This window comes from Oncorhynchus mykiss, chromosome 31, assembly GCF_013265735.2.
Source record: "Oncorhynchus mykiss isolate Arlee chromosome 31, USDA_OmykA_1.1, whole genome shotgun sequence".
NCBI classification, from domain to species: domain Eukaryota; kingdom Metazoa; phylum Chordata; class Actinopteri; order Salmoniformes; family Salmonidae; genus Oncorhynchus; species Oncorhynchus mykiss.
In genome coordinates, this window is record NC_050571.1 from 22,223,800 (window position 1) to 22,245,873 (window position 22,074).

General features: G+C 46.3%; 1 protein-coding gene across 5 annotated transcripts in view; it reads right to left on the reverse strand.

The window, feature by feature from the left end:
- The window catches only part of LOC110504786 (slit homolog 3 protein), a 445,911-nt gene that overhangs the window by 67,049 nt on the left and 356,788 nt on the right, over nucleotides 1-22,074 (reverse strand). For all 5 annotated transcript variants that reach the window (XM_036969806.1, XM_036969807.1, XM_036969808.1 and 2 more), the window contains 6 exons: nucleotides 21,297-21,460; nucleotides 14,700-14,832; nucleotides 9,354-9,422; nucleotides 8,993-9,064; nucleotides 8,753-8,824; nucleotides 2,637-2,708 (listed from right to left, as the gene is read on the reverse strand). In XM_036969806.1, coding sequence (XP_036825701.1) covers nucleotides 2,637-2,708; nucleotides 8,753-8,824; nucleotides 8,993-9,064; nucleotides 9,354-9,422; nucleotides 14,700-14,832; nucleotides 21,297-21,460 — 582 coding nt within the window. The remainder of the gene's footprint in view (nucleotides 1-2,636; nucleotides 2,709-8,752; nucleotides 8,825-8,992; nucleotides 9,065-9,353; nucleotides 9,423-14,699; nucleotides 14,833-21,296; nucleotides 21,461-22,074) is intronic.

Genomic DNA, 22,074 nt, shown 5'->3' on the forward strand with positions numbered 1-22,074 from the left:
GGACGTGTTTATTAATTAGTGTAAGAAAACCTTTCCCAAGTTGCTGTTTACTCAAATTCCCCTGTAATTATTGATTGATTTGTCTCCACCTTATTGAAATAGCTGAGATGAGCCCCTGGTTCCAGACATCAGGGAAGCAGCCAGAAGTTAAAACCACGTTGAACAATTTAAACACAGCATTTTGCAACTCAGGTGTGCTGTTTTTCAGCATTTCATTTCTGATGTTATCTAGACCACAAGCTTTCTTTGGTTTTTATACATTTGAGCTTTTCATTTAATGATTGTTGGGTTATTGGGTAATATAATGGATTTTGTTTTTTTTAATGACTGATTCAAGGACGTTCAACTTTTCTTTCATTTCGAAATGGTTCTGTTGTAAGTCTTATTATGGGATGTTTTTATATAGATTATCAAAATACATTTTCCAAATTCCTTCATCTTGTCTGGCTAATTCCTGTGGCTTTGTTGTGCTTAAATTGTTCCACATGTCCCACAACTGATTTTGGTCAATTGCGTTTTCAATGAAATGTTTTACTAAGGACAAGCCACTGACCTTGAGTAAAGCCAGAGTGTCTACGTATGCAGATGACTTAACACTATACACATCAGCTACTACAGCAACTGAAATGAATGCAACACTTAACAACGAGCTGCAGTAAGCTTCAGAGTGTGTGGCAAGGAATACATTAGCCCTAAATATTTCTAAAACTAAAAGCATTGTATTTGGGACAAATCATTCACTAAACCCTAACTGTCAACTAAATATTGTAATATATAATGTGGAAATGTATCAAGTTGAGGTGACTGAACTGCTTGGAGTAGCCCTGGATTGTTTACTGTCATGGTCAAAACATATTGATGCAGTAATAGCTAAGATGGGGAGAAGTCTGTCTATAATAAAGTGATGCTCTGCCTTCTTAACAACACTATCAACAAGGCAGGTCCTACAGGCCGTAGTTTTGTTGCACCTTGACTACTGTTCAGTCGTGTGGTCAGGTGCCACAAAAAAGAACTTAGGAAATTTGCATGGCTCAGAACAGAGCAGGATGGCTGTTCCTTGGATGTACACAGAGAGCTAACATTGCATTTCAGTGTATGTTTATACTGTTTCAGAGTTTCAAAGATTGGATATCTTGCAGCTCTGGGTTGTTTTGTTGCTTATGTTATTCATTTGACATTTGTCTTAGGTGTTTTCTAATTGTTTTACTTTCATTATCAAATCATTTTTCAGAAAAATTTAGTTTTTTGTTTCTGATGTTGCATTTCTTTGCTTCTCTCCCTCCCCCTCTCTCTCCCTCCCTCTCTCTCCCTCCCCCTCTCAATCTCTCCCCATCTCTCTCTCTCTCTCTCTCTCTCTCTCTCCCTCCCCCTCTCTCCCTCCCCCCTCTCTCTCCCTCTCCGTCTCTCCATCCCCCTCTCTCTCTATCTCTCCCCTCCCACTCTCTCCCCATCTCTCTCTCTCACTCTCTCTCTCTCTCCCTCCCTCCCCCTCTCTCTCCCTCCCCCCCTCTCTCTATCTCTCCCCTCCCACTCTCTCTCTCTGTCTCTCTCTCCCTCCCTCTCCCTCCCCCCCTCTCTCTCCCTCTCTTTCCCTCCCCCCTCTCTCTCCGTCTCTCGCCCTCCCTCTCTCTCCTTCCCTCTCTCTATCTCTCCCCTCCCACTCTTTCCCCATCTCTCTCTCTCTCTCTCTCTCTCTCACTCTCTCTCTCTCCCCCATCTCTCTCCCTCTCTATCTCCAGCTCTCTTTATCTCTCCCCTCCCCCCCTCTCTCTCTCTCCCACTCTCTTTATCTCTCCCCTCCCCCTCTCTCTCTCTCTGTCTGTCTCTCTCTTTCTCTCTCTCTCCCCCTCTCTCATCTCTCTCCCCTACTCTCTCTATCCCTTGCCTCCCCCTCTCACTCTCTCCCACTCTCTCCCTCTCGCTCCCCATCCCCTCTCTCATCTCCCCCCCCCCCCTCTCTGGCCATCTCTCTCTCTCTCTCACACTCTCTCTCCCCTGCTTTCTCTCTCCCTCTCTCTCTCTCGCTCCCCTCTCTCATCTCTCTCTTTCCCCCTCTCTCTCTGCCCCCTTCTCTCTCTCCCCTTCTTTCTCACTCCCTCTCTCTCTCTGCCCCCCTCGCTCTCTCACACACACTCTCCCATTCTCTCTCTCTCTCACACACTCTCTCACAATCTCTCTCTCCCCTTCTCTCTCTCTCTCCCTCTATCACTCTCTCTCTCTCTCTCACACATTCTCACTCACAATCTCTCTCTGCCTCTCTCTCTTTCTCTCTCCTCTGCTCCCTCTCTCTCCCACCCGCTCTCTCACTCTCTCTCTCCTCCCTCTCACTCCCCCCTCTCTCTCCGTCTCCCTCTCTCTCTGCCTCCCTCTCCATTTCTCTCTCTCCCCCTCTCACTCTCTGTCTCAAAGATGTTCTGTGTGGCCTACTCTCCCAGCACAACACTGCTCTTTACTCGTGTTGAGTTTTCTGACACTTCACGTTTCACGAAGTCAAACAAGTAAAACGGATTCTACATTCTGCGGCAGTAGTGGGTCTGTGTGGGGAGGGGGGGTTGGTGTGTGAGTGAGAGAAATTGTGTGTGTGTGTGCCTTTATTATTACTATTGTGAAAGACCTCACAGTAATTTCACACTCACAGATGAGACAGAGATGTCAAGTGGTTGAAGGTTCCCTCTGGTATAGTTGAAAGGTCGTTTCCGTGGAGAGTCCTGAAATAGATTGTAAACAACGAGAGTGTGAGGGATAGGGGGATTGTTGCCCCACACGCAGAGGATCCCCAGGCAGCGTCCTAGTCTCCATCCTTTAGCATGTGACTAACCCCAGTGGTGATCTGCCTCTCTGGGTTCACATTCCATTAGATGTCATTCAGAGAGAGAGACTGTATATAGACATAATATGACATTTGTAATGTTTTTATTCTTTCGGAACTTCTGAGTGTAATGTTTACTGTTCAGAGAGAAAGCAATGGAGAGGGGGAGAAAGAAAGAGAGAGACAGAGGCAGAGAGAGAGTGAGAGAATGTGTGTGTGAGAGAGAGAGAGAGAGAGAGATAAAGAGAGACAGCGAGACAGAGCATAAGAGAGAGAGAGACACTGCTTGGCCCTGTGGTGCTTTCCTAGCCCAGACCCTGTGGCGTATCTGCAGTCTGTTGTGTTTCAACAGTCACCCCCTGGCCCAAGTTAATAAGGAGTATTTTATCTGAACAGAGAAAGAAGAGTAGAAGAAGAAAGCGCGTTTAGCTTCTGTTCTCTATGTTTTATTTATTTGGAGTTGTTTTGGAGTCAGGGGTGGAAGGGAAGATGGATCACAAGCAGTCTGGGAGGTGGAGGGCCCATTTATCACACAGCACTCTGGATGGAGAGGGGGAGAGGGGGGGAGGGGGAGAGAGGAAGAGAGGAGAGGGGGGAGATGAGAGAGGAGAGAGGATAAGAGGAAATAAGGGAAGAAGACGAAGAGAGGAGAGGAAGAGAGGGTATCATAGGGAGAGGAAGAGAGGAGAGGAAGAGAGGGTATCACAGGGAGAGGAAGAGAGGGTATCATAGGGAGAGGAAGAGAGGAGAGGGAGAGGGTATCATAGGGAGAGGAAGAGAGGAGAAGAAGAGAGGGTATCATAGGGAGAGGAAGAGAGGAGAGGAAGAGAGGGTATCATTGGGAGAGGAAGAGAGGAAGAGAGGAGAGGAAGAGATGGTATCATAGGGACAGGAAGAGAGGAGAGGAAGAGAGTGTATCACAGGGAGAGGAAGAGAGGAGAGGAAGAGAGGGTATCATAGGGAGAGGAAGAGAGGAGAGGAAGAGAGTGTATCATAAGGAGAGGAAGAAAGGAGAGTAAGAGAGGGTATCATAGGGAGATGAGGAGAGGAGAGTAGAGAGGGTATTATAGGGAGAGGAAGAGAGGGTATCATAGGGAGAGGAAGAGAGGGTATCATAGGGACAGGAAGAGAGGAGAGGAAGAGATGGTATCATAAGGAGAGGAAGAAAGGAGAGGAGGAGAGGGTGTCATAGGGAGAGGAAGAGAGGAGAGGAAGAGAGGGTATCATAGGGAGAGGAAGAGAGGAGAGGAAGAGAGGGTATCATAGGGAGAGGAAGAGGGTATCATAGGAGAGGAAGAGAGGAGAGGAAGAGAGGGTATCATAGGGAGAGGAAGAGAGGAGAGTAGAGAGGGTATCACAGGGAGAGGAAGAGGAAATCATAGGGAGAGGAAGAGAGGAGAGGAAGAGAGGGTATCATAAGGAGAGGAAGAGAGGAGAGGAAGAGAGGGTATCATAAGGAGAGGAAGAAAGGAGAGGAAGAGAGGGTATCATAGGGAGATGAGGAGAGGAGAGAAGAGAGGGTATTATAGGGAGAGGAAGATAGGGTATCATAGGGAGAGGAAGAGAGGAGAGGAAGAGAGGGTATCATAGGGAGAGGAAGAGAGGAGAGGAAGAGAGGGTATCATAGGGAGAGGAAGAGAGGAAGAGAGGAGAGTAAGAGAGGGTATCATAGGGAGAGGAAGAGAGGAGAGGAAGAGAGGGTATCATAGGGAGAGGAAGAGAGGAGAGGAAGAGATGGTATCATAGGGAGAGGAAGAGAGGAAGAGAGGAGAGGAAGAGAGGGTATCATAGGGACAGGAAGAGAGGAGACAAAGAGAGTGTATCATAGGGAGAGGAAGAGAGGAGAGTAGAGAGGGTATCATAAGGAGAGGAAGAGAGGAGAGGAAGAGAGGGTATCATAGGGAGAGGAAGAGAGGGTGTGATAGGGAGAGGAAGAGAGGAGAGGAAGAGAGGGTATCATAGGGAGAGGAAGAGAGGAGAGGAAGAGAGGGTATCATAGGGAGAGGAAGAGAGGAGAGGAAGAGAGGGTATCATAAGGAGAGGAAGAGAGGAGAGGAAGAGAGGGTATCATAGGGAGAGGAAGAGAGGGTATCATAGGGAGAGGAAGAGAGGAGAGGAAGAGAGGGTATCATAGGGAGAGGAAGAGAGGAGAGTAGAGAGGATATCATATAGAGAGGAAGAGAGGAGAGGAAGAGAGGGTATCATAAGTAGAGGAAGAGAGGAGAGGAAGAGAGGGTATCATAGGGAGAGGTAGAGAGGAGAGGAAGAGAGTGTATCACAGGGAGAGGAAGAGGGTATCATGGGGAGAGGAAGAGAGGAGAGGAAGAGAGGATATCATAGGGAGAGGAAGAGAGGAGAGTAGAGTAGAGAGGGTATCATAGGGAGAGGAAGATAGGGTATCATAGGGAGAGGAAGAGAGGGTATCATAGGGAGAGGAAGAGAGGAGAGGAAGAGAGGGTATCATAGGGAGAGGAAGAGAGGGTATCATAGGGAGAGGAAGAGAGGAGAGGAAGAGAGGGTATCATAGGGAGAGGAAGAGAGGAAGAGAGGAGAGGAAGAGAGGGTATCATAGGGACAGGAAGAGAGGAGAGAAAGAGAGTGTATCATAGGGAGAGGAAGAGAGGAGAGTAGAGAGGGTATCATAGGGAGAGGAAGAGAGGGTATCATAAGGAGAGGAAGAGAGGAGAGGAAGAGAGGGTATCATAGGGAGAGGAGGAGAGGGTGTCATAGGGAGAGGAAGAGAGGATAGGAAGAGAGGGTATCATAGGGAGAGGAAGAGAGGAGAGGAAGAGAGGGTATCATAGGGAGAGGAGGAGAGGGTGTCATAGGGAGAGGAAGAGAGGAGAGTAGAGAGGGTATCATAGGGAGAGGAAGAGAGGAGAGGAAGAGAGGGTATCATAAGGAGAGGAATAGAGGAGAGTAGAGAGGGTATTATAGGGAGAGGAAGAGAGGGTATCATAGGGAGAGGAAGAGAGGGTATCATAGGGAGAGGAAGAGTGGAGAGGAAGAGAGGGTATCCTAAGGAGAGGAAGAAAGGAGAGGAAGAGGGGGTATCATAGGGAGATGAGGAGAGGAGAGTAGAGAGGGTATTATAGGGAGAGGAAGAGAGGGTATCATAGGGAGAGGAAGAGAGGGTATCATAGGGAGAGGAAGAGAGGAGAGGAAGAGATGGTATCATAAGGAGAGGAAGAAAGGAGAGGAGGAGAGGGTGTCATAGGGAGAGGAAGAGAGGAGAGGAAGAGAGGGTATCATAGGGAGAGGAAGAGAGGAGAGGAAGAGAGGGTATCATAGGGAGAGGAAGAGAGGAAGAGAGGAGAGGAAGAGAGGGTATCATAGGGACAGGAAGAGAGGGTATCATAGGGAGAGGAAGAGAGGGTATCATAGGGAGAGGAAGAGAGGAGAGGAAGAGAGGGTATCATAAGGAGAGGAAGAGAGGAGAGGAAGAGAGGGTATCATAGGGAGAGGAAGAGAGGAGAGGAAGAGAGGGTATCATAGGGAGAGGAAGAGAGGGTGTGATAGGGAGAGGAAGAGAGGAGAGGAAGAGAGGGTATCATAGGGAGAGGAAGAGAGGAGAGGAAGAGAGGGTATCATAGGGAGAGGAAGAGAGGAGAGGAAGAGAGGGTATCATAGGGAGAGGAAGAGAGGAGTGGAAGAGAGGGTATCATAGGGACAGGAAGAGAGGAGAGAAAGAGAGTGTATCATAGGGAGAGGAAGAGAGGAGAGTAGAGAGGGTATCATAGGGAGAGGAAGAGAGGGTATCATAGGGAGAGGAAGAGAGGAGAGGAAGAGAGGGTATCATAGGGAGAGGAGGAGAGGGTGTCATAGGGAGAGGAAGAGAGGAGAGGAAGAGAGGGTATCATAGGGAGAGGAAGAGAGGAAGAGAGGAGAGGAAGAGAGGGTATCATAGGGACAGGAAGAGAGGAGAAAAAGAGAGTGTATCATAGGGAGAGGAGGAGAGGGTATCATAGGGAGAGGAAGAGAGGAGAGGAAGAGAGGGTATCATAAGGAGAGGAAGAGAGGAGAGGAAGAGAGGGTATCATAGGGAGAGGAGGAGAGGGTGTCATAGGGAGAGGAGGAGAGGGTGTCATAGGGAGAGGAAGAGAGGAGAGGAAGAGAGGGTATCATAGGGAGAGGAGGAGAGGGTGTCAAAGGGACAGCAAGAGAGGAGAGGAAGAGAGGGTATCATAGGGACAGGAAGAGAGGAGAGGAAGAGAGGGTATCATAGGGAGAGGAAGAGAGGAGAGGAATAGAGGGTATCATAGGGACAGCAAGAGAGGAGAGGAATATAGGGTATCATAGGGACAGGAAGAGAGGAGAGGAAGAGAGTGTATCACAGGGAGAGGAAGAGGGTATCATAGGGAGAGGAAGAGAGGAGAGGAAATCATAGGGAGAGGAAGAGAGGAGAGTAGAGAGGGTATCATAGGGAGAGGAAGAAAGGAGAAAAAGAGAGTGTATCATAGGGAGAGGAGGAGAGGGTATCATAGGGAGAGGAAGAGAGGAGAGGAAATCATAGGGAGAGGAAGAGAGGAGAGTAGAGAGGGTATCATAGGGAGAGGAAGAGAGGGTATAATAGGGAGAGGAGGAGAGGGTGTCATAGGGAGAGGAAGAGAGGAGAGGAAGAGAGGGTATCATAGGGAGAGGAAGAGAGGAGAGGAAGAGAGGGTATCATAGGGAGAGGAAGAGAGGAGAGAAGAGAGGGTATCATAGGGAGAGGAAGAGAGGAGAGGAAGAGAGTGTATCACAGGGAGAGGAAGAGGGTATCATAGGGAGAGGAAGAGACGAGAGGAAGAGAGGGTATCATAGGGAGAGGAAGAGAGGAGAGGAAGAGAGGGTATCATAGGGAGAGGTAGAGAGGAGAGGAAGAGAGTGTATCACAGGGAGAGGAAGATGGTATCATGGGGAGAGGAAGAGAGGAGAGGAAGAGAGGATATCATAGGGAGAGGAAGAGAGGAGAGTAGAGTAGAGAGGGTATCATAGGGAGAGGAAGAGAGGGTATCATAGGGAGAGGAAGAGAGGGTATCATAGGGAGAGAAAGAGAGGAGAGGAAGAGATGGTATCATAAGGAGAGGAAGAGAGGAGAGGAAGAGAGGGTATCATAGGGAGAGGAAGAGAGGAGAGTAGAGAGGGTATCATATGGAGAGGAAGAGAGGAGAGGAAGAGAGGGTATCATAAGTAGAGGAAGAGAGGAGAGGAAGAGAGGGTATCATAGGGAGAGGAAGAGAGGGTATCATATGGAGAGGAAGAGAGGAGAGGAAGAGAGGGTATCATAGGGAGAGGTAGAGAGGAGAGGAAGAGAGTGTATCACAGGGAGAGGAAGAGGATATCATGGGGAGAGGAAGAGAGGAGAGGAAGAGAGGATATCATAGGGAGAGGAAGAGAGGAGAGTAGAGTAGAGAGGGTATCATAGGGAGAGGAAGATAGGGTATCATAGGGAGAGGAAGAGAGGGTATCATAGGGAGAGGAAGAGAGGAGAGGAAGAGAGGGTATCATAGGGAGAGGAAGAGAGGGTATCATAGGGAGAGGAAGAGAGGAGAGGAAGAGAGGGTATCATAGGGAGAGGAAGAGAGGAGAGTAGAGAGGGTATCATATGGAGAGGAAGAGAGGGTATCATAGGGAGAGGAAGAGAGGAGAGGAAGAGAGGGTATCATAAGTAGAGGAAGAGAGGAGAGGAAGAGAGGGTATCATAGGGAGAGGAAGACAGGGTATCATAGGGAGAGGAAGAGAGGAGAGGAAGAGAGGGTATCATAAGTAGAGGAAGAGAGGAGAGGAAGACAGGGTATCATAGGGAGAGGAAGAGAGGAGAGGAAGAGAGGGTATCATGAGGAGAGGAAGAGAGAGTATCATAGGGAGAGGAAGAGAGGAGAGGAAGAGAGGGTATCATAGGGACAGGAAGAGGGGAGAGGAAGAGAGGGTATTATAGGGAGAGGAAGGAGCAACACTTACAAGAGACGCAGAGATTTAAGCCCATTGAATGCGTTTAGCGAGATGCACCGAATCTGGTTGTAACTCAGGATCCTGGGATTAAAATGAAAGCAGAGAGGAGACAGTTATAATGATGGGAACACAACACTATGTGTGTGACTGTGTTATGACTATAAACGTGACTGAGGCCGCTGGTCACTGTGTCCAACCGGTCCAGTGCGGCCAGCAGGCAGGCCGTGGCTTGTTGTCATGGTAACTCACAGAGTGGCGAGCTGAGTCATGTTGCTGAAGGTCATGGGGGCCACAGTGTTGATGCTGTTGTTGCTCAGGTCGCTGTGTAATACCAAACACACAACAGGACACAATATCACTACTGGGACAAACACCTTCAAAGTCCACAGAGACAATAGTGAACTGTCTGGCATTATAATATATTTATAAAGGACCTAAAGCCACTTACCATTTTATTTTTTTTAAACAAGGAAGGACATGAACACAATTGGTCAGTTTTTATGTTTCAATAAAGAATATAAAATATCCTCTGCTTCAAATATGTAAATAAAATGGAGATGCTTTGGCATCGTTAACATTGTATCTCTGATAGACCTGGTACAGTACATACACAAGAGACAGCTGCTTCAGACTGGACAGTTCTTTGGGAACAGATGTCAGGAGGTTTCCTTCCAGGTATCTGAAATGAGGAGCAAGGTGAAGACATTAGATCTCTCTCTCTCTTCTCTCAATTCAATTCAATTCAATTCAAGGGCTTTATTGGCATGGGAAACATGTGTTAACATTGCCAAAGCAAGTGAGTTAGATAATATATAAAGTGAATATATATATATTCCTCTCTCTCTCTGTCTCTCTCTGTCTGTCTCTCTCTCTCTCTCTCTCTCTACCTCTCTCTACCTCTCTCTACCTCTCTCTACCTCTCTCTACCTCTCTCTACCTCTCTCTACCTCTTTCTCTCTCTCTCTCTCTACCTCTCTCTCTCTGTCTCTCTGTCTCTGTCTCTCTCTCTCTCTCTGTCTCTCTCTGTCTCTGCATGCTGGGAGTGTTGGTGCATGCTGGGAATTGTATGAGCGAGTACAAGTGGTCGCCTGTATTTTATTTTTGTTTCCTTCTCTTTGTGGTTTCCTTGTTCTATGCATGATTAAGGGTTCTTCAGTGGTAGAATTAGGTATATTTTATTTCCTGTTGGAAATGCCCTGGTTTTGGTGGGGATGGTGACCCACATGGGGACGCCGTCCCTGTCATTTCGACACGACTTTAGGTGTGTTACTGAAGCTACTGTCACTGTGGAGGAGTTTCTGGTCGCCGTAAGAGAGAAGGTAGGCAGCTTTTTTCTCCATCAACAAGGGTTACGATTTCGAATGTACCGCCTTTTATTCCCAATGGGCTGTTGGAGCGCGAGGTATTGCGGTTTGGGAAGTTTACAAGTTTAATTCAAATTGTCCCGCTGGGATGAACAAACACCCGGCTCTGAAACAGGTTATGTCGTTTCTAACACCCAGCTCTGAAACAGGTTATGTCGTTTCTAACACCCGGCTCTGAAACAGGTTATGTCGTTTCAAACACCCGGCTCTGAAACAGGTTATGTCGTTTCAAACACACGGCTCTGAAACAGGTTATGTCGTTTCTAACACCCGGCTCTGAAACAGGTTATGTCTGATGTGAATGTGGGTTTACGTTCTTTGGATCAGTAGAAGGCTTCGATCGTGTGGACCACCAGCACTTGTTCAAAACAATGAAAGCCTTTGGGTTTGGGGATGAGGTTTTTTTCTTGGATGTGTTTACTGTATACTGGGGCCTCATGTCTGGTGAAAGTGGAGGGTGGTTTGAGCTGCCCCATCCCCGTCCATAGGGGTATTAGGCAGGGATACCCAATTTCAGGACAGCTATATTGTCTGGCAATTGAATCAATTCTCTGTTTTTTAAGAGCGAGGCTTACTGATTTCTCTGAGCCAGGGGCTATGAAGGATCCTACGACAGCACTGTCTGAGTATGCAGATGACCTGACAGTTTTATTATTTTATTAGATTGGATGAAGACTTAGTTTTTTTTTCAAGGCTCCGATGTCTTTCAAAAAAAGATCTGGGAGGGTGTAGTGGAGAAGGTGTGTGCCAAATTGCCTAGGTGGAAATGGGTGCTACCTCAGCTGTCTTATAGGGGAAGGGTGCTGGTGCCAATAACCTAGCCGCCTCTACCCTGTAGCACAGACTAATGATTTTACAGCGACCGGGGGGCCTGATACAACAGCTTCAGAGGACTTTTCAATTTATTTTGGTCTGGACAACATTGGACTTTAGCTGCAGCCCTGTACCTGCAGCTGCATGAGGGTGGGCAAGGATTGTTGGACATTTCTTCTAGGATCATGGCTTTCCGGCTTCAAGCAGCCCAGAGACTGTTGTACAGTGAAGGTTGTAGCAGCCCAGAGACTGTTGTACAGTGAATGTTCAAGCAGACCAGAGACTGTTGTACAGTGAAGGTTCAAGCAGCACAGAGACTGTTGTACAGTGAAGGTTGTAGCAGCCCAGAGACTGTTGTACAGTGAAGGTTCAAGCAGACCAGAGATTGTTGTACAGTGAAGGTTCAAGCAGCACAGAGACTGTTGTACAGTGAAGGTTGTAGCAGCCCAGAGACTGTTGTACAATGAAGGTTCAAGCGAAGCAAATCAAATCAAAATCACATTTATTTGTCAAATACACATGGTTAGTGCGAGTGTAGCGAAATGCTTGTGCTTCTAACAATGCAGTAATAACCAAGCAGCACAGAGACTTTTGTACAGTGAATGTTCAAGCAGCCCAGAGACTGTTGTACAGTGAAGGTTCAAGCAGCACAGAGACTGTTGTACAGTGAAGGTTGTAGCAGCCCAGAGACTGTTGTACAGTGAATGTTCAAGCAGCCCAGAGACTGTTGTACAGTGAAGGTTCAAGCAGCACAGAGACTGTTGTACAGTGAAGGTTGTAGCAGCCCAGAGACTGTTGTACAGTGAATGTTCAAGCAGACCAGAGACTGTTGTACAGTGAAGGTTCAAGCAGCACAGAGACTGTTGTACAGTGAAGGTTGTAGCAGCCCAGAGACTGTTGTACAGTGAATGTTCAAGCAGCCCAGAGACTGTTGTACAGTGAAGGTTCAAGCAGCACAGAGACTGTTGTACAGTGAAGGTTCTAGCAGCCCAGAGACTGTTGTACAGTGAAGGTTCAAGCAGCACAGAGACTGTTGTACAGTGAAGGTTCTAGCAGCCCAGAGACTGTTGTGCAGTGAATGTTCAAGCAGCCCAGAGACTGTTGTACAGTGAAGGTTGTAGCAGCCCAGAGACTGCTGTACAGTGAAGGTTCAAGCAAAGCAAATCAAATCAAAATCACATTTATTTGTCAAATACACATGGTTAGCAGATGTTAATGCGAGTGTAGCGAAATGCTTGTGCTTCTAACAATGCAGTAATAACCAAGCAGCACAGAGACTGTTGTACAGTGAAGGTTCAAGCAGCACAGAGACTGTTGTACATTGAAGGTTCAAGCAGCACAGAGACTGTTGTACAGTGAAGGTTGTAGCAGCCCAGAGACTGTTGTGCAGTGAAGGTTCAAGCAGCACAGAGACTGTTGTACAGTGAAGGTTCAAGCAGCACAGAGACTGTTGTACAGTGAAGGTTAAAGCAGCCCAGAGACTGTTGTACAGTGAAGGTTCTAGCAGCCCAGAGACTGTTGTACAGTGAAAGTTCAAGCAGCACAGAGACTGTTGTACAGTGAAGGTTCAAGCAGCCCAGAAACTGTTGTACAGTGAAGGTTCTAGCAGCCCAGAGACTGTTGTACAGTGAAGGTTCTAGCAGCCCAGAGACTGTTGTACAGTGAAGGTTCTAGCAGCCCAGAGACTGTTGTACAGTGAAGGTTCTAGCAGCACAGAGACTGTTATACAGTGAAGGTTGTAGCTAGGTCGATGCAGCCTACATATTGATGAGGAGAGCAAGCTAAGCCAAGCACCTTTTCCTCTTAAAGCTAGAGGGGCTTGTCTGGCCTGATATCTTTCTATGAGTCTGTTATGCAGGCTTGGAGAGTTTTCAATATGTCCCGTAAGGCCGGCACGCCACCAGGGATGTGGCTTTTTAAAGTGGTGGATAAAAAAACAAATTTTCATAATTGAGTAAAGGTAAAGATACCTTAACAGAAAATTACTCCATTAAAATACTACTTGAGTAAAAGTCTACAAGTTTTTGGTTTTAAATATACTTAAGTATCAAAAGTAAATGTATTTGCTAAAGTATAAGTATCAAAAGTAGAAGTAAAAGTATAAATTATTTTTAATTCCTTACATAAAGCAAACCAGACAGCATCATCTTCTTGTTTTGTTTAATTTACGGATAGCCAGGGGAACACTCCAATACTCAGACATCATTTACAAACGAAGCATGTGTTTAGTGAGTCCGACAGATTAGAGGCAGTAGGCATGACCAGGAGTGTTCTCTTGGTAAGTGTGTGAATTGGACCATTTTCTGTCCTGCTGAGCATTCAAAATATAACGAGTACTTTTAGTTGTCAGGCAAAATGTCTGGAGTAAAAAGTACATTATTTTCTTTAGGAATGTAGTGAAGTAAAAGTAAAAGTTGTCAAAACTATAAATAGTAAAGTAAAGTACAGATACCCCAAAAAACTACTTAAGTAGTACTTTAAAGTATTTTTACTTATGTTCTTTACACCACTGCTTTTTTATAACATAGTCAGTCCCGTGCTATGGGTTCGGCCAGCCTACGTTCATGCCTGTTAGGTGTGGGGTGTACCAAGCTGGGTCATCTGATGAGGAGTAGGAGCAGATCATTGGAGGAGCTGGGAGAAAGAGCAGGGATCTGATCATCTCGCCTACTGAGGAAGGTCGTAGCTGAGGTCTGCGATTCCTTGCCAGTACTTCATCGGCAGTATGTGACTGATACTTCCAACTCTGATCGGTGGACGGTGTTCCCTGCACTGAATGTTAGTGCTGCGGCGGGTGCATTAGAGGAGGACGTGGGGATGCTGCTTTCCTTCCATACCCCCGAGCTGGGGGAGTTCAAGGTGGTGGGAAAGAAGGCCATGTACATAATATGTGTATAAGTGTCCCATGCTTCTTCCCTGGAAGGGTTCAAATGGATGAGGTGGGCAAGTCTGTTTGGTCGAGGTGCCTCCCCAAAAGGAGGCACACAACGTCTTTATATAAACTGCCTATTGATAAGAGGACAGCTGACCTCCAATGGAGGATAATACACGGAGCTATAGCCACCAACATGCATCTGGAAGACCTGGACCCTACTGTTGGGGAGGGGTGTCCATTCTGTGCTGAGTATAAAACTCTGGCACATCTGTTCTGACATTGTCCCAGGTTGGTGGGGATGATTGACCTGATCACTAGTTGGTTCTCAACTCTGGGAGAGGTTTTCTCTTCCCAACGGTTTATATTTGGGCCAAAGTCCAGGTTTAGTCGAGGGGCTGTAGTTGTCTTACTTAACTTTGTATCAGGGGCAGCTAAATTAGCAATCTGGAAGACATGAAATGTCTGATGTGATGTGTAACCATGGTTTTGTTTGAGTGTTTATTGTTCCCAGATCCAATAAAGATGTTTTTTTTTCGATCTAGCAATCTTTCAGTTACTGGCCCAACGCTCTAACCACTAGGCTACCTGCCACCCCTATGGGCACCCGACCTGACCCGGCCTCACCCTGCCTTACCCCGGCCTCACCCAGCCTTACCCCAACCTCACCCAGCCTTACCCCGGCCTCACCCAGCCTTACCCCGGCCTCACCCAGCATTACCCCGGCCTCACCCAGTCTTACCCCAACCTCACCCAGCCTTACCCCGGCCTCACCCAGCTGATGACGACTAGTACTCTGAATAACAAAGAGCACAGACCAAGGCTAGCTAGCCGGAGGACGTGTGTGGGTGTGTGTGTGTGTGTGTGTGTGTGTGTGTGTGTGTGTGTGTGTGTGTGGGTGACTCACAGCTCGGTGGTGTCCTTGGGTATGCCCTTGGGCAGAATGCGTAGCCCCCGGTTACTGCAGCGCACAATTGTGTCTGAGCATGTGCATGACTCTGGGCAGCTTGACACTGGAAAACATACATTCTCCTCAGTGCCTGCAGAGAGAGAGGAAGAAAGAACGAGAGAGAGAGAGAGAGAGAGAGAGAGAGAGAGAGGGGAGAGAGAGAGAGAAAGAAAGAGGGAGAGAGAGAGGGGAGAGAGAGAGAGAGAGAGAGAGAGAGAGAGAGAGAGAGAGAGAGAGAGAGAGAGAGAGAAAGAGGGGGGAGAGGGGGAGAGAGAAAGGGAGAGAGGGAGGAGAGAGAGAGAGAGAGAGAGAGGATAGAGGGGGAGGGAAGGAAGGGAGAGAGAGGGGACGAGAGAAAGGGAGAGAGAGGGAGGGAAGGGAGATAGAGAGGGAATAGAGGGGGAGAAAGAAAGTGAGGGAAGAGAGACAGAGATTGGAAAGAGGGGAAGAGAGAGAGAGAGAGAGAGAGAGAGAAAGAGGGGGGGAGAGGGGGAGAGAGAAAGGGAGAGAGAGAGGGAAGAGGGGGAGGGAAGGAAGGAAGGGAGAGATAGAGGGGAAGAGAGAAAGGGAGAGAGGGGGAGGGAAGGGAGATAGAGAGGGAATAGAGGGGGAGAAAGAAAGGGAGGGAAGAGACAGAGATTGGATAGAGGGGGAGAGAGAGAGAGAGAGAGAGAGAGAGAGAGAGAGAGAGAGAGAAAGAGGGGGGAGAGGGGGAGAGAGAAAGGGAGAGAGAGAGGGAAGAGAGAGAGAGAGAGAGAGAGAGAGAGGATAGAGGGGGAGGGAAGGAAGGGAGAGATAGAGGGGAAGAGAGAAAGGGAGAGAGAGGGAGGGAAGGGAGATAGAGAGGGAATAGAGGGGGAGAAAGACAGAGATTGGATAGAGGGGAAGAGAGAGAGGGGGAGAGATAGGGAAGGAAGGAAGGAAGGAAGGAAGGAAGACAGAGATGAAATATGACTGTAAATTACATCACATTCCACTCACATTAGAGGAGATGCTAAGGAGGGGAGTGTACAAAATAGTTCATGATAGACATTTCACAACCTGGCAACAGTGCCAGAACTTGGCCCTTCGAAAGTGGAACTCTATAAATGAAGCCCTAAATTGATCGAGAATATGATAATTGCACCACCATATCCTAAATCTCTCAGCCAGTTGCCTGCCTAGTGGGAGGACCTTTTTTGGGGGCTACCGAGTGGTGCAGCGGTTTGATTCCAGGCTGTATCACAAACGGACGTGATTGGGAGTCCCATAGGGCGGCGCACAATTGGCCCAGCGTAGTCCGGGTTAGGGTGTGGCAAGGGTTAGGCCGTCATTGTAAATAAGAATTTGTTCTTAACTGACTTGCCTAGTTAAATAAAGGTTCAATAAAAAAATACCAATATTACAAAAAAACAGGAGATCTGGCACATAATATTGCTCTTGGCCTGAGTCTTCCTGCATTTCCCTCCTTCCTTAGCTCCCTCCCGCCACCCCCCAAGCAGCTTTAATCTAAGGCCTGAGAGATGATATCTGTAAAGGCTTGAATTACACCCCAAGTGAAAAAGAAACAGGGAATTAAGACCTGAAGTCTGCTCAACAATAACCCACAGCACTGGTTGGGTCTGGGACAGGGTCTGGCTTGGCTGATGCAGCCTGTCTGTAGAGGACTAGGGGCTGGATGGAGGGAGGGAGCCGAAATGCTGACTTGTTGATTGGGGGACCACAAATCTCCCACTAATGAAGACATGAAACAGTCTAAAAACAGGACGTCAGTGAGTGTCATTATAGCTGCAGCAATGTGGACCTTGAGGTGGAGGGATACAGAGTGCCCTAAATCCTCCTCCTGCTCCCTCCTACTTAGCATGTAGCATTGAGGGCTAAATGAAACACCACCTATGGCTTCCAGCTACAGATACAGAGCCTTCAGAAAGTATTCATACCCCTTGACATTTTCCACATGTTGTTGTGTTACAGCCAGAATTTAAAATGGATTAAATTGAGATGTTGTGTCCCTGGCTTACACACAATACCCCATAATGTCAAAGTGGAATTATGTTTTTGGCAATGTTTACAAAATAATAAAAAATGAAAGGCTGAAATGTCTTGAGTCAATAAGTATTCAACCCCTTTGTAAACATGGGCTTAACCAGTCACATAATAAGATGCATGGACTCACTCTATGTGCAATAGTAGTGTTTAACATGATTTTTAAATGACTACCTCATCTCTATACGCCACACATACATTTATCTGTAAAGTCGCTGAGTCGAGAAGTGATTTTGAAACACAGTTTCAACCATAAAGATCTGTGAGGTTTTCCAATGCTTTGAAAGAAGGGCACCTATTGGTAGATGGGTACAACAACAAAAAAATCAGACATAGAATATCACTTTGAGCATGGTGAAGTTATTAATTACACTTTGAATGGTGTATCAATACACCCAGTCACTACAAAGATACAGGTGTCCTCCCTAACTTAGTTGCCGGAGAGGAAGGAAACCGCTCAGTAATTTCACCATGAGACCAATGGGGACTAAAAAACAGTTTGTTTAATGGCTATGAAAGGAGAAAAGATGATTTGGCTCCTTTCTGTTTTCTCTCAAACAGGGATTCTATCCAACCTTTTTAAGGTACATCGGGGAAAAAAATTCATGACGACAGGCCTGAATGAAACTTCCCAAATGTTGACAAAACATAATCCGCTAGACACGCTGGGATCTTTTTGTGTTGGTAAAATGTATTATGCGGGAAATGTAGGTGGAAAGGATTTTATGTGCAAATATTGATTTAATATCAAAGTAAACTTGGAGTTACGTGATGACATGCTGTGTGCTTTTCCCAGTATGACTCGTTGGGAGAGCATGCAGTTTATTAGGCTACAGATGAAATAAGTTATGATGAACTTCACAGGGTGGTGAAAGTACAGGGTGATGAACTTCACAGGGTGGTGAAAGTACAGGGTGATGAACTTCACAGGGTGGTGAAAGTACAGGGTGATGAACTTGATGCTCCTTTCCAATAAATATAAAAATGTATATGTGTATTTTAACCCAATGTTGGTTGAATTGAAGAAGTTTAAGCTTCCTATCAATCATTGTTTTTAAAACCAGGGATGTATTCATTATGGAAACCGTTTACCATTTAAGAACCAAACGGAAGCAAACAGAGCAAAACTAGAGGTAGGTCCCTCCCTGTTTTGTTCCATTTGCTTCAGCTTAAGAAACGTTTTGCAACAGAATCGACGTAATGAATACGCCCCCAGTGGACAGCTAGTGAAAAATGCGCTCTTGCAACAGCTGCATAGTGCGGATCCCAGCGTATGGAATAAAAGTTTGAGTTCCTCCCTTCTAAACTCCCCTGTGGTATTGTGCTCCATACTGTCAACAACTAGTTTCATTTAAGAAGACCAGGAATGTGGCTTTTATTGCTCCATCTAATTCGTACTGATTCCCCAAAAATTCCATGGGCATAACAGACTTGCTCCAACTCGCACACTTTTGATAGACTTAAACAGCTGCTAATGATCAAGATATCAAAGTGTCACAAACAAAAATGTCAACAATAGGCCTATAGAAAATGCATCATACGGCATTCATTTGCAAATAACAAATCTCGGTAGTGCTCAAAGCATGCAGTTCCATTAGAGCAGCATTTGCTTTTCAACTCGAAGCGATGAGCCCAATCAGTCCTCCATGACAACACAATCATAAACAACAGTGTAGGCTAATTAGTCCTTCGTTTTGGGGTTATGCTCAGGTTAAACAATTTGGCTAACGTATATTTCCAAGTCCTATTTTTGAAGATCGAGGGGTAATTGGAATGATTGAAAATCTGACACTGCTATTTTTTAAATATTTTTTATTACAGGCTAATCATATTATTATCTGTAGTGTAAAGCAATGGGTTAGAAGAAGCCTACATGACCTATAACTTATAACTTATAAAGGGAAATGCTACAAACATTTATGGGCAGCTATGTAAACACTAACATTGATTTATTCTGGAATTGGTAATATACATTTTTGTCTTCTTCTAATGCCTCTTAATCAGGTTGACGTTTATTGGGAAGAGACTTGTCCTTGAGGCAGAACTGAGTGATTTCCACTAGATGGACCAGCTGCAAAGTCAAAATGTGCTATATTGTAAAAATAAGTTCTGAAAACAAAAATGTGCTTTTTGGTCTTAATTTAAGGTTAAGGTTAGGCACAGATTACATTTAGAAAGTAACCAACCTAACCCTGACAATACCAACCTAACTGACAGAGTGAAAAGAAGGAAGTCTGTACAGAATATACATATTCCAAAACATGCATTCTGTTTACAAGGCATTGAGGTAATACTGCAAAACATGTGGCAACGTAATTAACATTTTGTTCTGAATAAAAGTGTTATGTTTGGGGAAAATCCAATACAACACATTACTGAGTCCCACTCTCCATATTTGCATAGAGGTGGCTACATCATGTTATAGGTATGCTTGTAATCATTAAGGACTGGGAGCTTTTCAGGATGAAAAATGTACGGAACGGAGGTAAAATCCTAGAGGATTTTGGTTCAGTCTGCTTCCCACCAGCCACCGGGAGATGAATTCACCTTTCAGCAGGACAATAACCTAAATCACAAGGCCAAATCTACACTGGAGTTGCTTCCCAAGAAGACAGAGTGTCCAGTTTTCACTTAAATCTGCTTGAAAATCTATAGCAAGACTCAAAAATGTATTTTCAATTTGACAGAGCTTGAATATTTTTTAAAAGAATAATGGGCAAATATTTTACAATCCAGGTGTTCAAAGCTCTTAGAGACTAACCCAGAAAGACTCTTAGCTGATATCGCTGCCGAAGGTGATTGTACATGTATTGACTCAGGGGTGTGAATACTTATGTAAATTAGATATTTCTGTATTTCATTTTCAATAAATGTGCACAAATTTCTAAAAACATGTTTTCACATTGTCACTATGGGGTATTGTGTGTGTAGATTGGTGAGAACAAAATATATGCTTAATCCATTTTGAATTCAGTCTGTAACACAACAAACTGTTGAATAATTCAAGGGGTATGAATATTTTCTGAAGCCACTGTAGCCGAACAAATGAAGCTAGTGTAGCTCCTCTAGTGAAACTCTATATCTACTGTATAACTTGGCTGTCTGGGACTTATATAGAATGTACCAAATTATTACAACTCACAAGTGAATTGACTATATGAGAAGATTTTTGGAGCTAATCCCTACAGTCCTTAAAAGTAGAAGTGCTATTTTCCCAAGAGCCCGGTACATTTGACAAGAGGCCCACTGTGTGTGAGAGAGAGAGAGAGAGAGAGGCAGCTAGTCCTGCGCTCGACCAGACAGAAGCCAAAGTGCATTTCCTTTCTGGTGTAAATTTTTATGGCCACAGTTCAGTTCCTTGGGCCTCCATCTCCCTCACTCTGCCTGGGGGAAATGACCGAGTCCCCATAAAACCCACACTGACATGAGATAATGTGGTCGCCCACGGTTACTGTTCCATTGGTCTTCACAGTCCCTACACCCTAGCCCTGGCCCCTGTTCTGTCAGATACAGGAGTTAATAGCTATGTGGGTGGACAGTGTGTGTGTGTCTGTGTGTGTGTGTGTGAGAGAGAGTGTGTGTCCCACATGCCGTAGACTACAGGAGGACAGAGTCATGGAGGGGAGGGGGTTGTGTAGACGGTCTTGGGCCTATGCCTAGTAACAGGTGGAAACAGCAGATTTTGTGGTGCATTTTACACAGCCAGTGGAATTTCATGGGAAGTGGATATGAACGGCTTGTAGATGGATGTAGATGTAGAGGTGTGACAGTAGCTAAGACAGAAATAGAGCAGTGAGTCTAAAAGTCAGAATCAGGGACCCTGGACACAAAGCCTGCTGTCATAAGACCCTTCACATAGAGCCTGCCCCAGAACCAGGGGCCCTGGACACAAAGCCTGCTGTCATAAGACCCTTCACATAGAGCCTGCCCCAGAACCAGGGGCCCTGAACACAACTGTTGTCATAAGACCCTTCACATAAAGCCTGCCCCAGAACCAGGGGCCCTGGACACAAAGCCTGCTGTCATAAAACCCTTCACATAGCACCTGTCTGGGGCCAAGAAAAATAGGTATTGTTCTAGTGATGGATGGTTAGATAGATGGAGGTGTGGGAGAAACAGGGCCAGGTGTGATGGATGGTTAGATAGATGGAGGTGTGGGAGAAACAGGGCCAGGTGTGATGGATGGTTAGATAGATGGGGGTGTGGGAGAAACAGGGCCAGGTGTGATGGATGGTTAGACAGATGGAGGTGTGGGAGAAACAGGGCCAGGTGTGATGGATGGTTAGATAGATGGAGGTGTGGGAGAAACAGGGCCAGGTGTGATGGATGGTTAGATAGATGGAGGTGTGGGAGAAACAGGGCCAGGTGTGATGGCTGGTTAGATAGATGGAGGTGTGGGAGAAACAGGGCCAGGTGTGATGGATGGTTAGATGGATGGGTGTGTGGGAGAAACAGTGCCAGGTGTGTGTGTATGGGGTGTCTGTGTTTTTAGGGGGTGTCTCTGTGGGTGTGGTGTGGTGTGTTTCGTACCGTCGCAGGTGAAATCGGGTTTAGCCACGTCCTGGATGGGGATCTCCTTGAGGAAGGCAGGTTTTTGACAACGAGGGTTCCCACTCACAACCCTGGTCTTCTTCAGCCACAAACCCAGCCAGGCCAGGTGACAGTCACATACATAGGGGTTGGACAGTAGGTTACTGAGGGAGAGAGAGAGATAGAGAGATAGAGAGATAGAGATAGATAGAGAGAGAGAGAGAGAGAGAGAGAGAGAGAGAGAGAGAGAGAGAGAGAGAGAGAGAGAGAGAGAGAGAGAGAGAGAGAGAGAGAGAGAGAGAGAGAGAGAGAGAGAGAGAGAGAGAGAGAGAGAGAGAGAGAGAGAGAGAGAGAGAGAGAGAGAGAGAGAGAGAGAGAGAGAGAGAGAGAGAGAGAGTGGGGTGAGTGGGGTGAATGTGTGTGGGAATCATTTAGGTTCTGGTTTGCATCACTGACAAACTTAACTGACACAACAGCTTACAGCTTGCAGCCTTTGACAAGCCACTGAGGAAGCAGCCATCTTACAAGACCACAAATAGATGAGCAGATCACTGAAGAGGATAATAAACACTGAGCTGTCTATATTGACCACTACTCCACCTGGGAAATGTTAGGGAGAAATTATACCAAGCATTGAGCTGCTATTACTGGCATTTAACTTTTCACCCTTAAGCAGCAGTAAGCACGCCAGTAGACACCAGTAAGCAACAGTAGACACCAGTAGACACCAGTAAGCACCAGTAGACACCAGTAAGCAAAAGTAGACACCAGCAGACAC